General features: G+C 46.4%; 2 protein-coding genes and 1 non-coding gene across 4 annotated transcripts in view; 1 reads left to right on the forward strand and 2 right to left on the reverse strand.

Moving 5' to 3' along the window:
* Nucleotides 1-21,236, reverse strand: part of MAU2 (MAU2 sister chromatid cohesion factor) — a 34,285-nt gene extending 13,049 nt beyond the window's left edge. For both annotated transcript variants that reach the window (XM_061149732.1, XM_061149731.1), the window contains exons 1-7: nt 20,913-21,236; nt 4,501-4,518; nt 4,074-4,139; nt 3,258-3,353; nt 2,227-2,321; nt 557-584; nt 36-191 (exon numbers count right to left, since the gene is read on the reverse strand). In XM_061149732.1, coding sequence (XP_061005715.1) covers nt 36-191; nt 557-584; nt 2,227-2,321; nt 3,258-3,353; nt 4,074-4,139; nt 4,501-4,518; nt 20,913-21,185 — 732 coding nt within the window. In that variant the 5' untranslated portion in view covers nt 21,186-21,236. The remainder of the gene's footprint in view (nt 1-35; nt 192-556; nt 585-2,226; nt 2,322-3,257; nt 3,354-4,073; nt 4,140-4,500; nt 4,519-20,912) is intronic.
* LOC133062987 (U6 spliceosomal RNA) lies at nt 9,044-9,149 on the reverse strand. The gene has a single exon (XR_009694306.1). It is a non-coding gene; the product is annotated as a U6 spliceosomal RNA (small nuclear RNA).
* A 184-nt stretch (nt 21,237-21,420) lies between the features above and the next one.
* The window catches only part of SUGP1 (SURP and G-patch domain containing 1), a 30,206-nt gene continuing 25,667 nt past the window's right edge, over nt 21,421-25,959 (forward strand). Inside the window, exons 1-2 of the mRNA XM_061149730.1 lie at nt 21,421-21,575; nt 24,153-24,324. Coding sequence (XP_061005713.1) covers nt 21,542-21,575; nt 24,153-24,324 — 206 coding nt within the window. The 5' untranslated portion in view covers nt 21,421-21,541. The remainder of the gene's footprint in view (nt 21,576-24,152; nt 24,325-25,959) is intronic.

Here is a 25,959-nt window from a genome sequence, read left to right on the forward strand (position 1 = left end):
TCCCCAGCAGCCATCACGTGGGAGGCAGTACACACCTGCCCAGCATCCAGGTAGTGGGTCACCTGGAGCACCAGGAAGAAGACACGCAGAGACTCTTTCTGGATGGGGTTCCCTTGCCAGTTCTCAACTATCTGTCCACAGAGGGTCAGCAGTGGGTGGACTTCCTGCAGCTTGCGCTCCATCAGCAGCAGCTGTGGGGAGAGGTGCATGTGCTGGGGACTCTCCTGGTGCACAGGGCTGCCACCCACCTGCCCATGCACTGTGCAGCTGCTGGCACCTCAAAGGGAGGGCACAAAGCCAGGCTGGAACCCAAGTCCAGGCAGCTCCAACCGAGGCGGCTCCTCCATCAGCACAAATCCCACAACCTGGACTTGGAGCTTTGTCTCTGAATCCAGCTGGGGGACAGGGGACAGGGTCTGCCTCTCAGGGCTACCTGCCATACGTGAGGGTCTGGGCAACTGATGGACCATGACATGGCAAGCAGGCGAAGCCCTGGCAGACCCTGGGAACCCAAGCTCATGTCCATCACACCTTACCCTGCCCAGCCTCCACTTACCATCCCTTTGCTGAGCAGGAACAGTGCCCTGGAAAAGAGAGGGGAGTCAGGTCTGGGAGGCCCAGGCAACCCCGAGGATGACGGACACCTCAACGTTTACAGGGATCTAACCCCTGGGGCAGTTAGATGGACGACAATGGACCCTGGCCAATAAGCGTGCTCTATTTTGTTATATTTTCCTTTAACTTTTTTCTCATTTAGGCACTCATGAGGTTCAAAAGCTCAAGAGGCAGAAACAGGGGCTCAAGAAGGCATGGCGTGAGGACTCCCCTGGTGGCCAGTGGCTGAGACCGCTGCTCTTAGGGCTAGCTGTGGGGCTGCAGGCATGCGGAGCCTGCAGGTCCCAGTTTGCTCACACCTAAGTCTCTGTCCCGCCAGTCTCTGCAGGGTCCTGAGGTGCTGTAGCTGACACCCCACCAAGTGGGCACAGTACCAGGTGAGGAGACTGAGGGCACGGGGGTCCCAGTCACACAGAGAGATGTCTGCACTCCCGGCCACCTGTCATTCTTTGTTGTTATCTCACAGCATGGACACCCTAGGGTCTCCTGTCTGAATGCTGAAATCTAAGGTCCAGAAGTTCACATCAAGGTTCCCATATTATCACCTCACTAGGCCTTACCTCTGAGATCAGAAGCTCTGTGTCAGGAGACCTGTAGGCGCCATGCCCTGGTGGGGCCCACCCAGTTATCTGCCCACAGTGGTACAGAGGCCTGTCTTGAAGACACTTGTGAACATGTGCAGTGTGTGGCCATCCCCACGCCCTGCAAGTCGCTGAGTGTCACCCCAAACCCAGTAACGGCTGCAGTGTGAGGAGGACAACACGGGCCAGGCGCACAGGCCAGACCGTGTGAGTGTCCATCCCAGGGCAGGGTGGCGGAGGGATGCAAGTCTGCGGGGAGCTGTGTGGACCCCTGTGAGCACTTGCAAGTCCAGAACTCAAGAGAATAGACTTAGGAATTGTTCTGTCCCAACGAGCCCACGGGACAAGCTTAGAGTCTGTGTTACACAATTTTTCACAATCCCCACACACACACAACAGAGTAATAATAGCGCTGCTACCAGGAGTCTGGAATTCTACTACAGAGGATTCTTCCCTTCGGGGTAAAAAGAGATTGCAGGCCTGCTAAGAGGGCACACGGTGAGGCACTGGTGGCCTCTGACCCGACCCCAACCCCAGGGCACTAGCCTCCAGGTAGTTTAAGCAGCTTCATGCATAATATGAACCTATGTCCAGTCTTTGACACAAATCTCCTCTTACTCTGTCTCCTATTATATACCTAAACACTCCTGGGTGTGCTGAGTGGGGACACTGGCTGCCAACCATGCTGCCCACAGTATCTACAAGGACCACTCTCACATCCCACCAGGAAGCGGATCAGCCCAGCAAATTCACGAGCCCTTTTTATTTAAGAGATGCTAGAAATATGCAAGTGCTCACAGTGCTGAGAATGCCAGCTGCCCCTCACACACACAGTCAACTCAACAACTTCTTACTTCATGAATCGATGGGGCAAAAGCATCTCTGGGCTGCCTGAATTTGCGTGTCTCTTACTATGAATAAGGGTGGTCATTGTTTCACGCTGAAACGCCATTTCTATTTGCTGTCCAGGACCAAGGTGGCCAAACTTTTCCAAGTGAGCAAAGAAAGGGCCCAAGGAGAGGGGGCCTACCGTGTGTACTCAGATCCCACCACCCGGGCGTACTCGGCTCCCACACCTAGGAGGTCGCAGGCCGACACCAGGTCCTTCTCAAGTGTGTGCAGTTGCTGAGAGAAGGAAAAAGAGCAATGACCCTCACTTTCAAACCACCAGACTTACCGTGTCTGACCTGCTACCTTGCAAGCAAGTTATACAAAACCTCCCCACATCAGCAAAACTGCCTCAGTATCCGTTCTGAGCTAGATTAAGCATGCTGCCTCGCCAACACTAGTTGCTCTGGGCACAGAACCCCGCCTCGCCTCCAGCTCAACGGCGCAGAGAGCCAGCAGGAACGCCAGCGGGCTCAGACCCCCGAGGGCCGTGCGACACGTCTGCATGCTTTGCAGGCCGCCTCCAGGGGCCAGCCACAGGGGAGCGGCCAGAGGAGCTGCAAACAAGAAGGGCCTCCTTCAGGGGTGAGGGGCTGTGGGGGTTCCAAATGCAGGCCGAGAGGCAGGGACGCCTGTGGGGCCTCCAGTGAGAGCCTGGGCTCCATTCACCGCACCCACCTGCTCTGTGACCTGAGCCAAGTGACTCTGTGCCCCGCCTGCTCCCTCTTCTGCTGAAAGGCACAGAAGCCATGGGAGGATTCCAGGAGGGCAGTGCACGTGGGGGGCAGGAGGGTGCCTGGAGAGAAGGCAGCTGCTCAGGCTAGGTGAGCTCTCCTCAGCAGGGGACCCTCTGAGCCAAATCCTCCTGGCATTGAGAGGCTCCCCGGGGAGCAGGTGACACTGGCAGCCCAGGCCCCACTGTGTGCACAGGCACGTGATGGGGCTTCATCACGGAGGGCTGGTAAGAAGCGGCTGGGGGGCAGGCCGTGCCAGGGTCAGAGGAGGCAGGGAGCTGGCCAGAGATAGGGCGGTATGGGCAGAGCCAGGATGGAGAGGCATCTCCAATGAGTCTACCTGGCCTGCAGGCTCCTCCACTGCAGCCAGGAAGGCCCAGCCCAGAGAGCCGCCCACCCAACCGGCACCCGGGCATCTGGTCAGGCCCACAGTACGCACAGCGAGCTGGAAGAGCAGGCGGCAGTGCCAGTACGGGGTCTGCTGGGAGATCTGGATGGCTTTCCGCAGCAGCGGCTTTGCTGCGTCCACGGAATTCTGAAAGGAGACAGTCATGTTTAAGGAGGAAAAAACAAGCTGGATTCCTCTGCAGCAGCTGTGGACCCAGAAGGCCATTCCCAGACACATTTACCAAAGGATTTGCTTGATTTAAGAAGAAAAGATATTTTATTAGTCTCACCGGCTGGGAAGTTTTTTGCATTGATGTTAAAATAATTCCCTATTCAACTAAATTGAAAGTAGCTTTAGTTCAAATTCCTGAACAGTCAAATTGATAACAATTACAATCTTTTCTGAACTGTAACCAGAGTGAGGGGCCAGGGGCTTGAAACAAGAGTCATGGCTCAAAGTAGAGAAAGGCAACTTTCAGTTACACTTGAGATCAGAAACCAGCTTCAGTTAAACTATGTGAACTTGTTCAGGAATTAATCATCTTCAGCCCAGGAACCAGGCTGCTTTCCAACAGTGCTCAGTAGAAAAAGACTCTGCTAGCCGTTGTCAGCGAGTGGTCATCCATGGCTGCCCTGTACCCGGTGGTCAGTTCAGCTCAGCCGCTCAGTCGTGTCCGACTCTGTGACCCGATGGACTGCAGCACACCAGGCCTCCCTGTTCATCACCAGCACCAGGTGTGGAAGACAGGAAGATTATGCAAAGTCTTAAAAGCCAGAAGGGAATCCACTCCTGTGAGTCCCAATCTGCCACTGTGCCTTCACTACAGGGAGAGGGCGTTTGCTTTCAGAAATCTTTACATGTTCTTACCTCTTGACAGTATAACTCGGACAGAAGACTCGCTGCTTCAAACTTAACATCTTCAAACTGTGGGATCTAGTGATGTCTTGTTAAGGAAGTAGAGACACTACAAAATGGTCAGTTTAAAAGGGCCACAGTTCAGCATTCTTACACTGCTGGCTGGCGGGGCACATCCCCGTCCGCTCTAAAATCTCAAGTTCACGTATTCCCCCAGTAATCCCTGAGCTTGCTGCTGGCTGGTGTGGAGCTAGACGCTGGGGCACGAAGAGGAGCACAGCACCCAGGGAGAAGCTGCTGGTCTGAGGGGATGCTCCAGAGAATCTGTGGGCAAAGCCCACACCCAAAGTCTGCATTATAAGCAGAATTCAAGTTTATAACACATGTTTTTATTTAGAAGGAGCTTTTCTTAAAGGGAATAGTACCAAGGAAAGGATACTTGCTGTGATATCAACCACTGAAAGAGAAAGAAAAAAAGAGTTAATTCTCCACCAGCTAAGCAGCTTTGCGCGTGCTTAACTGGGTCCACTTTGGGGTTCACGCGGGTTGTCCTGTCACCAAAGACTGAAGGTGTTCAGTTAAGTGGGAAGATGGCCTGCTCAGCTTGAGAAGTGGGCTTGCTTTTCCTCTAATCCAGCAAATGTGGTGTGTCTGGGGGAAAGGGAACATGTACGTGCTCCCCTACTGATGGGCTTCCTGTCTTGCCAGGCTCTGGAGTCAGAACTGGAGCCCTCTCTCACTGGGGCAGCAAATCTTCAGAAGGGGAAGGAGCACAGAAGGCCACCACATGTTGCTTACTGCGGTACAGCCACAGCAAATCATGGCACAGAAATCAATTTAATACAACTAGAGTAGGTCTGAGGGTGTTAGTCCTTCCTGGGAAAGGGACATTTAAAAGATGCTTGGAAATGAGCAAAGTTAGCCTCAGAGCGGAGGGAGGAGCACCACAGAAGGACTGGGGTGGGCAGCAATGACTCTGAGATCTGAGCTCACCATCCCTGCTCGTGCGCATGCTGGTGCGTGGGTCACACAACGACAAGGTCCCACTTGGGGATACCTGTGCCCTGGAGTTTCACATTCCAGCAGGAAATGGTGAGGTCCCAGGGCAGTCCGCCACACCACCACGACCACAGTCTCTCAGACCATCTAAGACACAAGCACACACCGATGCAGTTCCTGCTGACCCGCCCATCCTGCAAACATTCTCAGAGCTTTAGCAGTTGTTGGAAGGATGCAGAGGGAGGAGGAGGAGGAGGAGAAAGAGGAGACAGAGGCTGAACGTCCATGGATCTGTTGCCTGACAGGAAGAAAGGTTGGTGAGGCCAGCGGGGCAGCCTTGGGGCTAGAGATGTCTCTGGGGCTGAGAGTAGTGGCCAGGGAAGTCACCGAAGAGGCTGGGGATGACTTGGAGCTGGTCTGGAGACCAGCCCCTGAAAAACACAGGTGGGCCAGGAGGGGGAAGTTAATAGGACTGGAGGAGAGGGACAGAGGAACTGAGAACACTGGAGAGTCACTGGGCTCCTGTCTTTCTGTCTCCCACACTCTCTCTCTCTCTCACACACACACACAGACACACACACACGCGTGCACACAGAGCCCAGGCAAAAGGCACTCTGCAACCAGACCGAGTGTGCCCTCCCCAGGCAACAAGGCCTGGAGGAGCTCAGGGTCCCCAGAGAGACATGGCCAGTGACTGCTGCCATGAGTGTGGCCCCAGAGTGAGGCTTCTTGGCTGGAGGCCATCTACAGAGACAGTGAGGACAGGCTCAGATCCAGCCATGTGTGTGATGTCACAAAGCTGGTAAACACAGAAGTAGGGGCTTGCATTCTACAGAAGCCACTCCTTCTCACTCAGCATTCAGCAAGAGATGCTCACTCCTGAAGGCCACCAATTGGGAGGGACAACTGGAGGATACTATGTGATTAAAAAGCTGGGTTAGGGACATGCTAAGACCTGGTCCAACCTTGAGATTCTGAAGTTCCATGACTCAATCTCCACATGTAAGTAAGACCTGTCTGGGGCAAGGCCTTCATGCTCAAGGGGAGCCCTTTAGAGAGAGTACATGGTGGATAAAAACACACATACGGGAAGCATTTGCCTTTCACTTGGAGCTCCGTGTGGCCTGCTCTCAACAACTTAGTCTGGTAGCCAAGGCAGAGTGGGTAAACCCACCACGCACAGGAGTTTCCAAGTCAAACCTAGCCACATCTCAGGACCTGGCACAAAGCTGACCACACCTGAGTGTCACTGCCCCTCAAAAGAGGTGAAGAGGGCAACAAGACGAAGTAAAACTCTTCCAGTGGACTGAAGAAGCCTTCTTTTTTAGTTTGTGGCCCAGGGATGCTCTCCTCACCCAACAAGTTCAGTTCAGTTCAGTCACTCAGTCATGTCCGACTCTTTGCGACCCCATGGACTGCAGCACGCCAGGCTTCCCTGTCCATCACCAACTCCCAGAGACTGCTCAAACTCATGTCCATCAAATCAGTGACGCCATCCAACCATCTCACCCTCTGTCATCCCCTTCTCTTCCTGCCTTCAATCTTTCCCAGCATCAGGGTCTTTTCCAATGAGTCAGTTCTTTGCATCAGGTGGCCAAAGTATTGGAGCTTCAGCATCAGTCCTTCCAATGAACACTCAGAACTGATTTCCTTTAGGATTGACTGGTTGGATCTCCTTGCAGTCTAAGGGACTCAAGAGTCTTCTCCAACACCACAGTTCAAAAGCATCAATTCTTTGGCACTCAGCTTTCTTCATAGTCCAACTCTCACATCCATACATGACTACTGGAAAAACCATAGCTTTGACTAGATGGACCTTTGTCAGCAAAGTAATGTCTCTGCTTTTTAATATGCTGTCTAGGTTGGTCATGGCTTTTCTTCCAAGGAGCAAGCGTCTTTTAATTTCGAGGATGTAGTCACCATCTGCAGTGATTTTGGAGCCCCAAAAAACAAGTCTCTGTTTCCCCATCTATTTGCCATGAAGTGATGGGACTGGATGCCATGATCTTGGTTTTTTGAATGTTGAGTTTTAAGCCAACTTTTTCACTTTCTTCTTTAGCTTTCATCAAGAGGCTCTTTAGTTCTTCTTCACTTCCTGCTACAAAGGTGGTGTCATCTGTGTATCTGAGGTTACTGGTATTTCTCCTAGCAATCTTGATTCCAGCTTGTGCTTCATCCAGCCCGGCATTTTGCATGATGTATTCCACATATAAGCTAAATAAGCAGGGTGACAATATACAGCCTTGACATACTCCTTTCCCCATTTGGACCAGTTTGTTCCATATCCGGTTCTAATTGTTGCTTCTTGACCTGCATACAGATTTCTCAGGAGGCAAGTAAGGTGATCTGGTATTCCCATCTCTTTAAGAATTTTCCACAATTTATTGTGATCCACACAATCAAAGGCTTTGGGATAGTCAATAAAGCAGAAGTAGATTTTTCCTGGAACTCTCTTGCTTTTTCAGTGATCTAACAGATGTTGGCAATTTGATCTCACCGCACAAGGCACACTCCAGATCCAGAGGTGAGGACAGCCCACAAAAAACTATGTCCATGGTGGCAGACTGAGAAGGGCATAGCCAGCTGCCCACTGCCCGACGAGGGCGCTGCCATGCCTGCTTCTCCAGTGTCTTGGCCTGTGCTGCCAGGCCCATCAAATGTCTCCTCATTTAGAGCTTTTGTGTGGTCAGCATCTATTCAGTAGACACTCAGGCTGGACTCCACTGACACCTCTTTTCTCTGAGCCGGATGTGTCTGTTAGTGATCAGTTTCTGTCTCTGCCAGTTCTCTCTTTTCTGACCTAAGGGCTGGAGAAAGAGCATCACACCCCTCTGGGGCCTCGAGTGACCACCAGGAGAGCCAGGAGGTAAGACGTCCAAAGGTTTAACACGCACATCTTCTGGAAGGCTTTGTCTGTCAACGTAAGAGGATGTCAGGAGTACTGCTCTTGGAGCCAGAGGATGACGTTTGAGATGTGGACCCTCATGGGAGTTAGCAACGCTCCAAGTCCTGGAGGAGACAAATCCTAGTGGTCCTTAGCATCCATTTCCCAGAGCCACGACCTGCCACTATTCTCCCATGCATGCACTGTGGCCCTGTCCCACACACACAGATGAGGGACGTTAGATAAAGCCCCATAATGTTCCTCATCATGTGTCCCTAGTGCTAAAATAGGCTGACACATGGGAGGTTCTCAGGAAACATTTGTTGCACAAATGATGACTTTATCTAGCATCACCAGGAAATGAGGGCTTCCTTCTGTACAAAAAGCCACAGAATTGAGGCTTACGCCTTATAAACACAAAATTCTACTACTAAATGGCATCAAGACATCTCGTCTTCAAACGTCACCGCTTCTTGCTCAGGCATCACTGTCAGTGACACCTTGAGCTGTCCCCATGAGATGACCCATTCCTGAAGCTGTAGGACAGCTCCATGTCAAGGTGAACCAGTCATTTCCTAAGGCTTGTCAGTCAGAAGTCAATCAAATCATTCTGCTTTTGTGTCTTTTTAAACCTTGCAATATACATTCATAATCAGAAATCTATAGACATTATTATAGAAAATATATCCATGTCACAAATAGAAGTATGTAGGATACCTTACCCAAGGTTGCTACCTCATCATATGTTTTACTTTGTAACATTAAAATACAGTTTTTATGTTTTCTCCCTTGACATGGGAAAGCAGCCAAAGAGCCCCCTTCACTGCCAGGGAGCCTGCAGGCGTGAGGCAGAGAGGTGAATGATTCTACCAGAAGCCTCTGGGGTCGCCTTAGGGTTCTCAGGGAAAGCAAGGGTCACCACAGGGCCAGCATGCACCCTGAGGGGGTGGAAGGGCTGGGATCAGCACACCTCTCATTCCTTAGAACATTCACTTCAGAGTTGGGAGTGGGTTTTTTGTTTGTTGTTTTCTTTTTAAATTTCTGAGCACCTAAGTTTATTAGGGGGGATTACACATGCAAATAACAGAATTTGGCCCCCCAGTATATGTAATGTTCGTGAATTTGTTTGTCATCCTTACACAAGGGTCATGCTTATCTTCTCTGTATCATTCTAAGTTTAGTACAGGTGCTGCTGAAGAGAGCACAAGGCTGAGAGTGTTTTAAGGTTTCTTATACCTCGTAACCAAGGTAACTTAAAAAAAAAAAAAACTTAAATCACCAAAATGTGTAGAAAAAGTTATCCACCGCAATTCCTCGGGGAAGGAAGCTCAGCGTTTAGGAGCCAGCCTTGCCTCTCTGCATGTGACCATGCTACAAGCAGCCTAGTCAGTACTGTCATCAGCAAGTTGGAAATGGTTTCGACCTTGTGAGTTTGGTGAGGATCCAAAGAGACAGTGCTCCAAGAAGCATGAACAGTGGGTCTGGCCTGTGGAAGGCTGCAACAATGCTGTAATTCCTAGGCATGAACCAGAAGTAGAGGTTACCGGGGAGGCAGGGGTCAAGTTGCTAGAATCACGAAGTGATGGTTCCTAAATACATTTCACATTCTAAAGTCAGAGGAGACCCAGAGAATGAGCGGAGAAAATGGAAATGCAAACAAGAAGAGGCACAGATATTTTTCTGTGGAAATGCTTAACACCAAGTAATACAAATGCAGCTTCTGCACCACGTTCTGCTCCTGACTGATGTGGCATGGAATTTACCAGGACACGGTCATGATCCTAAAGCCGAGGTCCGCAACCTTCAGGATCTAATGCCTGATGATCTGAGGTGGAGCTGACGTAATAATAATACAAATGAAGTGCACAATAAATGTAGTGTGTTTGAATCATCCCCAAACCATCCCCCTCTCCCACCCCAGTCCATGGAAAAATTGTCTTCCACGAAACCAGTTCCTGGTGCCAAAGAGGCTGGGGACCGCTGTCCTAAAGGATGAAAGATTTGCTTCAGCTGTGCCTGATGATGAAAGGCCCAGAAGTGAGCCCTGTAGGGCCCTTGGGAAAAAAAGGAAGCTTTTAGTCACTTGCCGCGAAGGTAGCTATAGACTCTCTGGCTAAACCTGGAAGCAGAATGAAGGAGTGTCTGACTGGCACAGTTTGGAGCAGCTTTCTAAGTCAAACAACCATTAAAAAGTAGCCCCATTGAAAATACACAGAGAAACCAAACTAGCATTAACACAGATATTGCAGTTAGAAAAGCACATCATCCAAAGGATGACTGCCTGGATTATAGCAAACAATGGAAATCCATTCCAGAGAAGAGGCATTTACTCCTCTGTGGCTTTCAAATCAGGAAAGCATAAGGATAATGATGTATGTTCCACATCAAGAGATAAAAGGTAGCATAATCAAAAGCAAAAAAGTTAAGGGGGAAATGAATACACATCTAAATACAGATATGCAGATTCTCAATTCCACAGTAGAAGCACAAATGACTGAAACAGAACTGTCTACAAATGGAACTGTCTGCTTGGAAAACTGAATATAAGACAAGAGAAGACTGAAAATTCACACAGGAAGAGGTGTGCAGCAAGAGGGAAGATAAGAAGGCAAACATGAAATGAAAAAGCATGAAATCTGACGGATTCTGCAGAAATGACTTCATAAATTCTGGGTAAAGCAACATCCCTTATAATCATGAACAATTTAGTTAAGAAGTGACTCTCCCAGGAGAGTCAGGAATTCTGTTGACACCTCCACATCACATCATAATAAAAAAGGGAAGGCTCTCAGGTGAAGTATCTTGTCGTGTACCCTAATAGTTACGGTCTGCTGAGCAGATCCAGGGACTGAGACAGCCAGCAGATTATCCAAAGGCCTGTAGAAACCAATGGCTGCAATTTGGATAAAGTTGCGAAGGACCGAGCGAAACACCCTCCATGCCTCAGAACTCCTAACGAATGAACTGATGAAGCATATGGGGGAGTTTATTACACACTCCTTCTGGAAAGCTTACAAACACAGTGGAGGAAACAGAAATAATAATTGAAACATATACACGCGCGCGTGCACACACACACACACAAACAAGGTTAGTCTCTTATACGGAAAGCAAAAGATGATGAAAGTAATAGATAAGGAAGAGAAATGTGGTACCAAGTTTAGAGATCAATTAAAATTTTTACCTATAGTACATATATGATTCTTTACCTAGTAAAGAACGAAAAGAAAGAAAAAAGTTGACAGCTGCCTGATTTGGAAAAAATGCACAATTAAAAAGAATGAAGTTTAAAGAAAGCAAGCTTGCAATATGATACAAAGGGAGATCAGAAACAACCACAGAGGGCTTCCCTGATGGCTCAGTTGTGAAGAATCTGCCTGCCAATGTAGGAGACATGGATTCAATCCCTGGTCTGGGACGATCCCATATGCCTCAGGCACAACTAAGCCCCTTTGCCACAACTATTGAGCCTGTGCTCGAGAGCCTGGGAACCTCAACTACTGAACCCACAGACCCTAGAGCCTGTGCTCCGCAAAAAGAGAGGTCACAGCAATGAGAAGCCCACACACTGCAACTAGAGAGTAGCTCCCACTCTCTGCAACTAGAAAAAAGCCCACACAGCAATGAAGACCCAGCACAGCCAAAAATAAATTTAACAAACCTGTAAATAAATTAAAAAAAAAAAAGAAACAACCACAGAAACAGTACAGAGAATGGCATTTTAACTGAAACCTGGACAAGCTTTCAGCTGGGGATGCACCTGACAGAGAAAGGGATTTATTTCCAAGTATAATGACAGTGAGCTACAGAAGTTACACTGTGGCTCTGTGGAAGACCCCATAAGATTTAGGGTTCTATAAAATCAAGGGAAAACTCTCCACAAGGGTAAGAATTTAAATTACAGGTACAAAAGCCAAGCAGCTACAAAGAAGCAATGTAAGACATGGTTCCTTCTCCTCAAACAGCACTGAGTGGGCAAAAATATGATAAGGACGATGTATACAATAACTATGAACCACTGCTAGAAACAGGCTGAATGGGAAGAAGTAAAACTGTCACTGTTTGCACATGATACAATACAATATACAGGAAATCCTAGAGATGCCATCAAAAAATATTAGAATAAGTGAATTCAGTAAAGTTGCAGGATACAAAATTAATATACAGAAATATATTGTGTTCCCATACATTTAATAATGAACTATCAGAAAAAGAAATTAAGAACACAATACCATTTAAGCTGTATCAAAAAGAATAAAATAGCTATGAATAAATCTAAACAAGGAAGTAAAAGACTTGCACTTTGAAAACTCTAAGACATTCAATGAAAGAAATTGAAGACTACAGAAATGAATGGAAACTATACTGTGCTCGTGAATTGGGAGAACTGATACTGTTAAATGAGCATACAACACAAGTCAATCTACAGATTCAATGCAATCCCTCTCAAAATACCAGTGACATTTTTCACAGAACTACAACAAATAATTCTAAAAACTATATGGGGCCTTCTCCAGTGGCTCAAAGCTAAAGAATGTGCCTGCCAATGCAGGAGACAAGGGTTCAATCTCTGGTCCAGGAAGATCCCACATGCCTTGAAATAACTAAGCCCATGTGCCACAACTGCTGAGCCTGTGCTCTAGAGCATGGGAGCTGCAACTGCTGAGTTCATGTGCTGCAACTACTGAAGCCTGCATGCCTCAAAGTCTGTGCTCTGCAACAAGAGAAGCCACTGCAGTGAGAAGCCCATGGACCACAGCTATAGAGTAGCAGCCCCATCTCTCCACAACTAGAAAAAAGCCCACAGAGCAATGAAGATCCAGCTCAGCCAAAAATAAATTTTTTAAATTGTATGAAAACACAAAGGACCCCGAATAGCCAAAGTAATCTTTAGAGAGAACACCACAGCTGGAGGTATCATGCACCATGATTTCAAATTATACCACAAACCTACAGTAATAAACAGTATGGTATCCACACAAAAGCAGACTCATAGGTCAATGGAAGAGAACAGACAAGCCAGAAATAAACCCACACTTACACAGCCAATTAATCTATGAGAAAAGACGGAAGAATACAAATTAGCAAAAGACAGTTTCTTCTATACATGGTATTAAGAAAACTGGACAGCCATAAGAAAAAGAATTAAACTGGACTACTTTCTCTACATAAAAAAATAAACTCAAAATGAACGAAAGACTTAAATTTAAGACCTGAAACCATAGAAAACATAGGCAGTATACTCTCTGATATCAAAACCTTAGCAGTATTTTTTGGATGTTTCCTCAGGCAAGGGGGAAAAAAAGCAAAAATAAACAAATGGGACCCAGTTAAGTTGTTCAGTCATGTCCGACTCTTTGTGACCCCATGGACTGCAGCACGCCAGGCTTCCCTGTCCATCACCAACTCCCGGAGACTGCTCAAACTCATGTCCATCAAATCAGTGATGCCATCCAACCATCTCACCCTCTGTCGTCCCCTTCTCTTCCTGCCTTCAATCTTTCTCTGCATCGGGGTCTTTTCCAATGAGTCAGTTCTTTGCTTCTTTTCATCAGGTGGCCAAAGTATTGGAGCTTCAGCATCAGTCCTTCCAATGAACACTCAGAACTGATTTCCTTTAGGATTGACTGGTTGGATCTCCTTGCAGTCTAAGGGACTCAAGAGTCTTCTCCAACACCACAGTTCAAAAGCATCAATTCTTTGGCACTCAGCTTTCTTCATAGTCCAACTCTCACATCCATACATGACTACCGGAAAAACCATAGCTTTGACTAGATGGACCTTTGTCAGCAAAGTAATGTCTCTGCTTTTTAATATGCTGTCTAGGTTGGTCATAGCTTTTCTTCCAAGGAGCAAGCGTCTTTTAATTTCAAGGATGTAGTCACCATCTGCAGTGATTTTAGAGCCCCCAAAAATAAAGTCTCTCACTGTTTCCCCATCTATTTGCCATGAAGTGATTGGACTGGATGCCATGATCTTAGTTTTTTGAATGCTGAGGTTTTTTTTTTTTTTCATTTATTTTTATTAGTTGGAGGCTAATTACATGAATGCTAAGTTTTAAGCCAACTTTTTCACTTTCCTCTTTAGCTTTCATCAAGAGGCTCTTTAGTTCTTTGCTTTCTGCCACAAGGGTGGTGTCATCTGCATATCTGAGGTTATTGATATTTCTCCCGGCAATCTTGAGTCCAGCTTGTGCTTCATCCAGCCCAGCGTTTCTCATGATGTATTCTGCATATAAGTTAAATAAGCAGGGTGACAATATACAGCCTTGATGTACTCCTTTCCCCATCTGGAACCAGTCTGTTGTTCCATATCTGGTTCTAACTGTTGCTTCTTGAACTGCACACAGATTTCTCAAGAAGCAGGTAAGGTGATCTGGTATTCCCATCTCTTTAAAGAGTTTTTCCACAGTTTGTGGAACTACACCAAACTAAAAAGCTATTTTTACATAGCAAAGGAAATATTAACAAAACAAAAAGGCAGCTTACTGAATGGGAGAAGATACAGTTGTCCTCAGTGGATTGATTCCAGGAGTCCTTGAGGATATCAAAATCCATAGATCCTCAAGCCCTTATATATTTTTATTTGTTAAGTATACTTGACTTACAATGTTGTGTTAGTTTCTGGTACACATCATAATGATTCAGCTTAACATATATATAGTTTTTCATATTCTTTTCCATGATGGCTTATTACAGGATATTGAATATAGCTCCTTGTGCTAAACAGTAGGGACTAGTTGGTTATCTATTTCATATATATGTATTTTGTATCTGATAATCCCAAACTCCTAATTTATCCTTCCCCTACCCCTATCCCTCCTGGGTAACTGTAATATTGTTTTCTATGAGTCTGTTTCTATTTGAAAAAAGTTCATTTGTATCATATTTTAGTTCCCACATATAAGTGATCTCACATGATATTTGTCTTTGCCTGATTTACTTCACTTAGCATGAGTATGATAATCTCTAGGCCCAACCATATTGTTGCAAATGGTATGATTTCATTCTTTTTTATGGCTGATTGATATTCCATGATATATACATATACTACATCCTCTTCATCCATTTATCTGCCAATGGACATTTAGCATGCTTCCATGTCTTGGCTATTATAAATAGTGCTGCTATGAACATTCAGGCACATGTATTTTTTTGAATGAGTTTTTATCTTTTCCGGATATATACCCAAGAGTGGGACTTCTGGAGCATATGACAACTCGATTTTAAGGAACCTCCATACTGTTCCCCACAGTGGCTGCACCAACTTACATTCCCACCAACAGTATAGCAGGATTTCCTTTTCTCAACACATTCCCTAGCATTTATTATTTGTAGACTTTAAAAAAAAGTATTAATAGATTTTTTTTGATGATTGTCTTTCTGACTGATGTGAGGTGATACCTCACTGAAGTTCTGATTTGCATTTCTCTAATAACTAGCGATATTGAGCAACTTCTCATGTGCCTAGAGGCCATCTGTGTATCTTCTTTGGAGAAATGTCTAGGTTCAAGCTCCTTATATGAAATGGCATGTTGGGTTGGTGCAAAAGTAATGGTATTTTTGCATTGCTGAAATTTGCCATTTGATATTGGAATACATTCTAAATAAATGTAGTTATGTTATACATCATTTTAATGTACATTTTTGCTTTATTTTTTATTTTTTTTTTTTTGCTAACGGCTTTACTTGTTTATTTTATATCTATTTTAGACTATGGAAATGCTTGACAAAAAGCAAATTCAAGCAATTTTCTTTTTTTAAAATTTTTTCATTTTTTCAAGCAATTTTCTTATTTGAGTTCAAAATAGGTCATAAGGCAGAGGAGACAACTCACAACATCAACAACACATTTGGCCTAGGAACTGCTAATGAATGTACAGGGCAGTGGGGTTCAGGAAGTTTTGCAAAGGAGATGAGAGCCTTAAAGATGAGAAAAGTAGTGGCCAGCCACTGGAAGCTGACGACGACAACTGAGAGCCATCATCAAAGCTGACTCTCTTACAAGAAGAACTCAATGTCAACCATTCTGTGGTCGCTTGGCATTTGAAGCAAATTAGAAAGGTGAAAAAGCTCAGTGAGTGAGTGCCTCATGAGCTGATCAGAAATAAAAAAACAACTCATTCTGAAGTGTCGTCTTCTTTTATTTTATGCAACAACAAACCATTTCTCAATTGGATTGTGACATGTGACTAAAAGTGGATTGTATACGACAACCAGCAATGACAAGCTCAGTGGCTAGACCGAGAAGAAGTGCTTCCCAAAGCCAAACTTGCACCAAAAAAAGGTCATGGTCATTGTTTTGGTGGTCTACTGCCCGTCTGATCCACTACAGCTTCACATATTCCACCAAAACCATCACATCTCTGAGAAGTATGCTCAGCAAATTGATGAGATGCACCGAAAACTGCAGCTGGCATTGGTCAACAGAAAGGGCTATCAAAAAAAGATAGATCAAAAAAAAAAAAAAAAAAAGGGTAGATCAACAGAAATTCTTCATGACAACACCACCCAACTGCATGTTGCACAACTAATGCTTCAAAAGTTGAACAAATTGGGCTATGTTTTGCCTCATCTGCCATATTCATCATTTTCAACCAAATACCACTTCTTCAAGCATCTAAACAACTTTTTGCAGGGAGAATGCTTCCACAACCAGAAAATGCTTTTCAAGAGTTTGTAAAGAAAAAAAAAAAAAGAGTTTGTCAAATCTCGAAGCATGGATTTTTATACTATAGGAATAAACAAACTGACTTTTTGTTGGTAAAAATGTGTTGATTGTAGTGGTTCCTATTTTGATTAATAAAAATGTGTTTGAGCCTAGATATAACGATTCAAAATTCACGGTCCAAAACCATAATTACATTTGCATCAACCTAATTTGCACAATGAATATAATCAGCCCTTATATCCTTGGTTGGTTGAATCCAAGGATGTGAAACTCACTGATATGGAAGGTCAACTGTATCTGCAAATGATATATCCAGTAAGAGATTAATATCCAAAATATACAAAAAAACTCTTATAATTTAACATCAAAAAAACCAAACAATCCAATTAAAAAATGGATGAAGGACCTAAAGAGACATTTTCCCAAAAAATACATACAGGTGGCCATGAAAAGATGAATAGACACATGAAAAGATAGTAATTATCACGGAAATGCAAATCAAATATCATAGTGAGATACCACCTCGCACCTGTCAGAATGGCTAACATCAAAAAGACAACAAACAACAAGTACTGGTCAGAATGTGGAGAAAACGGGACCCTTGTGCACTGTTGGTAGGACTGTTAATTCGTGCAGACACTATTGAAAACAGTACGGAAGTTCCTAAAAAAATAAAAAATAGAATTACCACAGGATTCAGCAGTTTTACTTTTTGGGTATTTACCTGATAAAAACAAAAACACTCAAAAATAAACGTGCACCCCATTGTTCACTGCAACATTATTTATTAATACAATAGGTAAGCTATGGAAGCAACCCAAGTGTTCATTGATTGCTGAATGGATAAAAACAATGAGGTACACACATACAAGGTAATATTGGGGGCTTCCCTGGTGGCTCAGACAGTAAAAATCTGCCTGCAATGCATGAGACCCAGGTTCAATGCCTGGGTTAGGAAGATTCCCCTGGAGAAGGGAATGGCTACCATACAAGGTAATATTAATCAGCCATTAAAATAATGAAACCTTGAATTTCCCTGGTGGTCCAGTGACTAAGAATCCACCTGCCAATGCAAGGGACATGGGTTCAACCCCTGGTCTGTGAAGATTCCACATGCCATGGGCAACTAAGCCCATGTGCCTCAACTACTGAGCCCGTGTGCCACAAATGAATGTCTGTCTTAGAGCCCATGTTCTGCAACAAGAGAAGCCCTGCATGTCTTAGAGCCCATGTTCTGCAACAAGAGAAGTCACAACAATTAGAAGCCCACGCACCATAGCTAAGGAGTAGCTCCTGCTTGCCACAACTAGAGAAAGCCTGCTCGCAGCAACAAAGACGCAGCACAGACAATAAATAATTTTTTTTAAAGGTCCACATCAAATTAAAAAAACCTTTAAAAGAAGATATGAAATCTTGCCACGTGCGACAACATAAATGGATTTAGAAAGTATTATGCTAAGTCAAATAAGCCAGACAAAGATCACATTTATACGTGGAATCTAAAAAACAAAATAAGCAAACAAAATGAAAACATACTAATATATACAGAGAATAGACAACGGTTGCCAGATGGGTGAAAAAGGTGGTAGTGGTTAAGAAGTATAAACCTCCAGTTATGAAACAAGCAACCCAATGGAGATGTAATACACAGCATAAAGAATATGGTCCATATAATACTGTAGTAACTGTATGAGGACAGATGGTTCCTAAACTTATTATGGTGATCATTCCACAACGCATGCAAACGTCAAAGCTCTACATAATATACCTGAAACTTGACACAATACAGGAAGCCCCCTACATATGAACCCTTCGAGCTGCGACCTTCCAAAGGTGTGACTGTGTGTCCATGTGTCCGCTCTCATAAGCTAGCTCACCTGTCTGGTGCACTCTCATGTGAGTACACCCTCTACAAGTGGTTGCACTTCTGTGTACTTTACTGTACAGTAGTGGATAGAGCACAGTATCTTTATTTCAAGCCCAGGATGTTCAGAAGCAGGTACAAACGCAGTGGTGATGTAGGTGGTACTGCTGCCAGTCCCTGTGTGCCAGCTACTGTACTGTGCTACTCTACTTTTCAAGGTACTGTACCGTAAGATTAAAACTATTTTCTTTTTTGTGTCTGTTTATGTAGTATTTGTGTGAAAAGTATTACAAACCTGTTAGTACAGTACTATACAGTCAGTTGTGTTAACTGGGTACCTAGGCTAACTTTGTTGGACTTAGAATAAATTGGACTTGCGAATGTGCTCTTAGAACCAAAGTCGTTTGTTTGTAGGGGACTTACTGTATTGTTATGTCAACTACAATTCAACTGGGAATTCCCTGACAGTTGAATGGTTAGGACTCAGTGCTTTCACTGAGTTGTGGCCTGGGTTCAATCCCCAGTTAGGAAACTAAGATCCTACAAGCCACACAGCATGGCCAAACAAAATTAAAAAAAAAAAAAAAAAGCATAATATTTCAATTAAAAAAAAGAAAAAAAAAAAAACAGGCTGAATGGCCTGGAGACCAAAGAAAGGAGGTGGCAGGATTTGTTGTTAATTGAGAGAAGGGACAGCTTTATAACCAGCATACCTATTGAAGGTCCTGGGCTGCCAGGCCTCAGCAGTCACAGCCTCCACCCTTCATGCACCCAACGAAGCCTGACACTTCATTTGCTCTCAGCCTCATCGCTGTCTAGGAAAAACCGTGATATCAACTAGTCACTGACAACTGGGGTACTTCTAGGGATTGACCTGAAACCTGGAGCAGTTCCTCAAGGCTTGCCTCCTCCACCTCATTCAGGCCTCTGTTCCAAGGTCACTCCCACAAATAGAGACTCCCTGATTACCTTTGCCAAAAATAGCTTCCTGTCAACTCCAACCTTCACCCTGGTCCACATGTTTAATGGTTCTTCGAACACTGCCTAATCTTTCACCACATATTTATTGTCTCCCTCACAAAAACACAAGCTTATGTGGGCAGGGACTGTTTTGTTAGTCACTGCTGATCCCCAGCACCTAAAACAGGGCTTGGTACCCAGTGTGAGCTGATTAAATATCTGCCGAATGAACGGAAGAAACAAACTTCACAAAAATGACGACTTAATGTCGTAGCATCCACCCTGGTGGTCTTGAGCCTTCCCGTGAGACCAATTTTGTTAATAACTTGCTGTGTGGCTTTGGGCAAATCACTTCACCTCTCAGGGCCCATACTGCCTCACTCCTTAAACAAGGAATAGGATCAAGCAAGGACAAAAGCCCCTTCCAACTCTACAGTCTGCAAAACACAGATCTGATTATCCTCCCCAAGGCAAGTTGTTACTAGCCACAGGTTAATTCAGATTTACCTCGGATCAAGACATTTTTTACATGGTCGTTGATTCTACTCAAGAAGTCTCTCCTCTAAGCTGAATAAATGTAAATGGCATTTGGAAACACCATCTGACAGGAGCACGGTGTTGCTCTGAAAGGAACAACTCCACAGCCGCAGAGGGATGGCCACTTTCCCACATTCTTTGGGGCACCAAGATCCCACAAGTTATCGTGGGAAGATGGGGCCTGCCCTCTGAAGGGGATGGACCAGTGGACTGCGGGAGGAAGAGAACTCACAGGTGGTTGTGAAGAAAGCAGGAGTCCTGAGCCCTGGAATCGAGACCCCGCAACCCTCAGTTCTGCTTTTCGCAAGACGTCAAACCACCATCTCTAGGGTCTGCCTCCCGCCTATGACTCCCCTCATCACTAATGGGGGCACAGTATCTTCCGTCTGGAAGTCCTTCTCAGATTTCTATGTCCTGGGCGAGACCTTCCTAGATTTCCTCAGAAGCCAAATTTCAGGTTCTCAAAGGATGCCTGGACTGTTACCTGGGGTTACCTGGACCCTCCCCTATCCCGAGTCACCTCAGAAGGGAGCGTTCAGGCTGAAGCTCCCAGCGCTGAGCCCTGAGGAGCTAGAAGCTATAGGACCCACTGGCCGATCTGGCGGCGTCCCCAGAGATTCCCAAAAATGACATCTTCTTGAAAACCTGAAGAATTTGGGGACCGTATTGCTCGTGAAAGAGGCAAATCTCGGAGTACCCTGAGCGGAGTCCTAGGCCTCTTCCTGTCACCAGAGATACCACGTAAGGTACGGGGCGAGGCCCTCGGATCCCCTGAGACGCTAACAGCTTTGGGGGTCTTGCTGCTCGCGCGGAAGTCACGCCCCAGGTTCCAGAGAAGCGGCCCGGCGGCGGCCCCCGCCCGCCAGGGTCGCGGCCCGTCAACTCAAGCTCGGAAAGGAACCCATGCCTCCTCCCTCGCGGCCCAGCCCACGCTCACCGCCTTCTCCAGGTGGCTGCGCGCCTGCTCGCTGTTCTTGGTGTGGTGGTAGAGCACCGAGCCGAGCTGCAGATGTGTTCGGGCCTCAATGCGCTGAGGCGGCTTGAAGGGGAACACGGCCTGCAAGCAGTGCACGCACAGGCGGATCTTGGGCGGGCTGGAAGTGCGGAAGTGCTCGGCAAAGCCCAAGAGCGCCAGGTACCACGACTCAGCCGCCTCGGCCTGCGCGGCTTGGGCCGCCGCAGCCTGGGCCGCCGCAGCCTGGGCCGCCATTTTAGCCTCCACAACAACAAGCCGCCGCCACAGGGAGGCGGAAACAGGCGCGTTGGGAGGGGCCGGAGCTCCTCGCCTTTCTCGCGAGAGCTGCTGCACAAAGCATCCTGGAATATGTAGTTTGTGTTTGAAGTGACCGCGGCTCCAGGAAGGTTTGAGAAAAGCGACACTCTCTGGTCCGCTTAACTGAGACCAGAGATTGCCGATGGGCTGAGGTTTGCGTCCCTGCGGGGAAGACCCCAGGTGTCCAAGCAATGGTAGGGCTTGGCTTACCGAGGCGGACTACATCTCCCATCAGGCCAAGCGCACTATAACAAGCCCCCCCCTCCGGTGGCGCCGGAGCATTGTGGGATTGGATGAGTCTCAAGATGGACAACCGGGATGTTGCAGGTAACAGCCCCCGCCTCCCCTCAAGCGTCCGCCTGGGTCCTTCGGCTACGCGTCTCTGCTTCGCCATCCCGTCGGGCCTATCTCAACCCGTTGGCCCCTAGCCTCAGCTTCCAGGCGTCTGGAAAAGGCGGCTTCTGCACCACCCCAGTCTCCTGGGACCCCCCCCCGAGACCCAGTTATCCTCCCCGCCCCCACCGCTGGTTTGGTGAGGACGCCAGGCTTTCCTCAAAGGCCACCGCCGATATGTGCCCTGCGCCTGCTTTCCGAGCTAACCGCCTTAAGGGCTGCTCCAAGCTCCGCTCCCCGAGCCAGCGGCAACCTTCGGCTGTTCTGCGCCCCCTCTTCGTAGTAGCTCCTTCCTGGCCTCTATCCCACTTTCTGGAACAGCTGCTTTTCCGAACTGCACTCTGACTCCCTGTACACATTTTTCTGGGTCTTTAGAGCTCCCCCTTTTACCATAAACCTTGCCCCTCCCTCTCTCCTAGTTCTAGCGCCCCCAGACTGGTACGCATTCAACAAATATTCTTTATGTGCTAGGCACAGTGTTAGTTGCTGAGGATGCAGTGGTATCCAAAATGGGGTCGTGTCTTACTGAAGGTTATTTTTACCGAGGCATCATGCAATGCACAAGGAGGAGATATTTACAGAGAGTTATAGTGACTTGAGAGAGTGGAAATGGAGGCTGCTGAGACTGAGTGGTCAAGGAAGACCTTTTTGAGCAGAAGACATTTGAGATGAGAAGGTGCCAACTGTTGGAAGTCAGAGCCTTCCATGGAGAGAGGAACAGCAAGTGAAAAGGCCTTGAGGGTTTGTTATTTTGAGGAATATCAGGGATGAGCTGGAAGTGGGAAGAGGGGTTATCTCTGGCAGGGCCTTGAAAATCAGCTTTCAGAGTTTGGATTTTATTTTGAGCCCCACGAGGAACCTTCAAGGTGGCTTTTCTATCTCCACAACTACCACCCTTGTCTGAAGACACCATCATCTTTTGCTTACAGCCAGTAAGCCTCCTGGTTGTTTCCTCCTTACTCTGTCCAATCAGTAGCCGGAATGATCTGACAAATAAAAGTACCAGTTGGACGTTATCAGCTTAATACTCCCCTGTGGCTTCTTAAAACCCTTTAAGTAAAACTCAGACTCCCTATCTTCTCCCACCACTCCCTGTGAGGCCCACCCCGGAACTGTCCCGTCTGACCACATTGGACCCTTGCTGGTCCGTTGGGCTTCTTGCTCTGTCCAGGTCAGTCCCCGTGTGGCTTTTCAGGAAGCCGGCTCTTTATCTTTCTGATTTTAGCTTAAATGTCCCCTCTTCTAATGGCTATTTTCTGGCTGCCTTAGCTCTATAGGTGTTCCTCTGTTATTCCTTCTCACCATTTTTGTTTGTTTCCAGCAGAGAGCTCTTAACGATTTTGCAACTACTTTCTTGTAAGTCTGTTGTATCCTCAGCCAGAGGTGAATCGCACATGAGCAGAGCTCCATCTGTCTAGTTTAGCACCAAGTACAGCACCCGGTGCCTAACTCAGTAAATGCTTGCTAAACAAATGAACAGATGTGTGAATGTGAATGAATGTCAATCTGAATGCCAGTTGCTGCAGGCAAGAAGCATCTGGGCCCCACCGTGTAGCAGCTGCTGGGCATGTTTGTGGAGCGAAGGTGATTTGTTTCTTTCTTTTTTTTTTAATTTATTTTTCTTGAGGTATAGTTGAATTGCAGTGTTGTGTTTATTATTACTGTACAGCATAGTGATTCAGTTATACATATATATATACACATTCTTTTCTATGTTCTTTTGCATTATATCACAGGATATGAATATCCTTGTCTGTACTGTACAGTAGGACCTGGTTGTTTATGTATTCTATAAATACGAGTTTGCATCTGGTAATCCCAGACTCCTCATCCAAACACCAGCCTATTCTCTTATGTCCGTGATTCTGTTTCTGTTTTATAGATAGGTGCACTTCTGTCATATTTTAGATTCCAAGTAGAAGTGATTGTATGGTATTTGTCTTTCTGAATTACTTCACTGAGTATGATAATCTCTGGTTGTATCCATGTTGCTGCAAGTGGCATTATCTCACTATTTTTTGTGGCTGAGTAATGCTCCGTCGTACACACGTGTGACGTCTTGTTCCATTCATTCGTCGGTGGTCGTTTAGGTTGTTTCTGTGTCTTGGCTGTTGTGAATAGTGCTGCTGTGAGCATAGGAATTCATGTATCTTTTTGAATTATAGTTTTGTCTCAATACATGCCTGGGAGTGTTATTGCAAGAGCATATGGTAATTCTATTTTTAGTTTTCTGAGGAACCTTCATACTGTTTTCCATAATGGCTGCACCAACTTTCATTCTCATCCACAGTATAGGAAGGTTCCCTTTTCTCCACATCCTCTCTAATATATGTTTTCTGTGGACTTTTTAATGATGGTCATTCTGAGTGGTGTGAGGCAGTACCTCGCTGTAGTTTTGATTTGCATTTCTCTCATAATTAGCATTGTTGAGCATCTTTTCATGTACCTGTCGGTCATCTGAATTTCTTCAGAGCACAGGTGATTTCTGATGTACTTCTTTTCCCTCCGCAGGAAAGGCTAACCGGTGGTTTGGGGTTGCTCCTCCCAAGTCTGGAAAAATGAACATGAACATCCTTCACCAGGAGGAGCTCATTGCTCAGAAAAAACGGGAAATTGAGGCCAGAATGGAGCAGAAGGCCAAGCAGAATCAGGTGGCCAGCCCTCAGCCCCCGCATCCTGGCGAGTAAGTCTGCCCTGAGGCTGGGTTAGGGACTTAGAAGGTCACCAGCAGAAGGTTTTGCTTGTGAGAGCAGTTGAGACGTTGCTGTGTCTGACTCCAGCCTGATGGTGCAAGGAGGGACACAGGTACACTCTTTCAGGAGGCTCAGTGTGGCAGAAGAGAAACACAGGGCGTATGGGATCCCAGAGGATGGCTGCCACCTCTTTCACTCCCTGGTTATTTACTGCTGACCACTTGTGGGCCAGGGACCACGCGTATAGCCCGAAGCAGAAACCCAGATTCCATCTCTGCCCTTATGGGGCTCACAGCCTACTAGCAAGGAGGAGTCCCAGTTATACCCCCAGAGCTGACGGTGGGTAACATGAGGCATTGTGCTCCCAGATGCAGAAGAGACTCTGCATTCTGAAGGCCCAGGCAGAGCCAGCCCTTTGAGGACGCAGGAAAGAACTGTAAAGTCCTGGAAGGGAGGTGAGCCCCTGTGTGTCAGGCAACCCGAGCTGCTGCACCAAAGGGGCTGTTTCTGAGTCAGGTGAGAGGTAACTCCGGCAGGGTTTCCTCCTGACTGTTCTGAGAAACTCTGTAGGCACCCAGAAGTTTTGAGCAGCAGTGATGTGATCAGGGTGACAAGATCTCCATGCTGGAGACTGACAGAAAGACAAGTCCCTTCCTCTGTGCTCTGAAATGTGGAGCATGTTCTTCAGCCACTAAGTCATGTTCAACTTTTGTGACCCCATGGACTATGCCCACCAGGCTCCTTTGTCCATGGAATTTCCCAGGCAAGAATACTGGAATGAGTTGCCATTTCCTTCTCCAGGGGCTCTTCCCAACCCAGGGATCGAACCCGGGTCTCCTGCAGGTGGATTCTTTACCACTGAGCCCCCAGGGAAGCCCATGAGCATGTTGGCCCTGCACTAAAGCTTTGTTCCAGCGCCCACATTTTCTAAGAGTCCGTGGCTTCTCCCCAAGGGAGAGACTCCCCTAACAATGCCTAATCTACTTTCTGTCTGTGTGGATTTACCTATTTTAGATATTTGATGCAATATGTGGCCTTTTGTGTCTGGCTTCTTTCACTGAACATAATGTTTTCAAGGTTCATCACTTTGTAGCTGTGTCAGGACTTCATTCTCTTTTTTTTGACTGAATAATATTCCGTCATGTGAATGGACCATGTTTTATGTGTTCATCAAGATCCATCATCTAACACCTGTGTGATACCCCCCGTTATTTGTTATGGGTAGTTTTCATGTGGGATTCATTTGCTGGCATGCTACTGCCCCAAAGTGGGTTTGTTTGGTTTTTTTTTTAAATCCAGTATGCAGCTTGCGCAATCTTAGTTACCCAATCAGGGATTGAACCTGGGTGACCTGCAGTGAACGTGCAGAGTCCTAACCACTTGACTGCCAGGGAATTCCCTCCCCAGTGTTTTCTTGTCTTTCATTGTCCCTGCCTCCTTTCTGTCCCTCCTGAGGGAGGTGTACACAGCGCAAGGACAGGGCCAGGGTCACTGGAAGGCCCTGCTTGTTTAATGCCAAGGCTGGTTATCAGTGGATCTTTCTCCCACATAAAACGACCTTTGTTGCCTTCTCTCTTAAGTTTAAAGATAATTCATATATGTGGTAGAAAAACTGGGAAATATAG

This window comes from Dama dama, chromosome 9, assembly GCF_033118175.1.
Source record: "Dama dama isolate Ldn47 chromosome 9, ASM3311817v1, whole genome shotgun sequence".
NCBI classification, from domain to species: domain Eukaryota; kingdom Metazoa; phylum Chordata; class Mammalia; order Artiodactyla; family Cervidae; genus Dama; species Dama dama.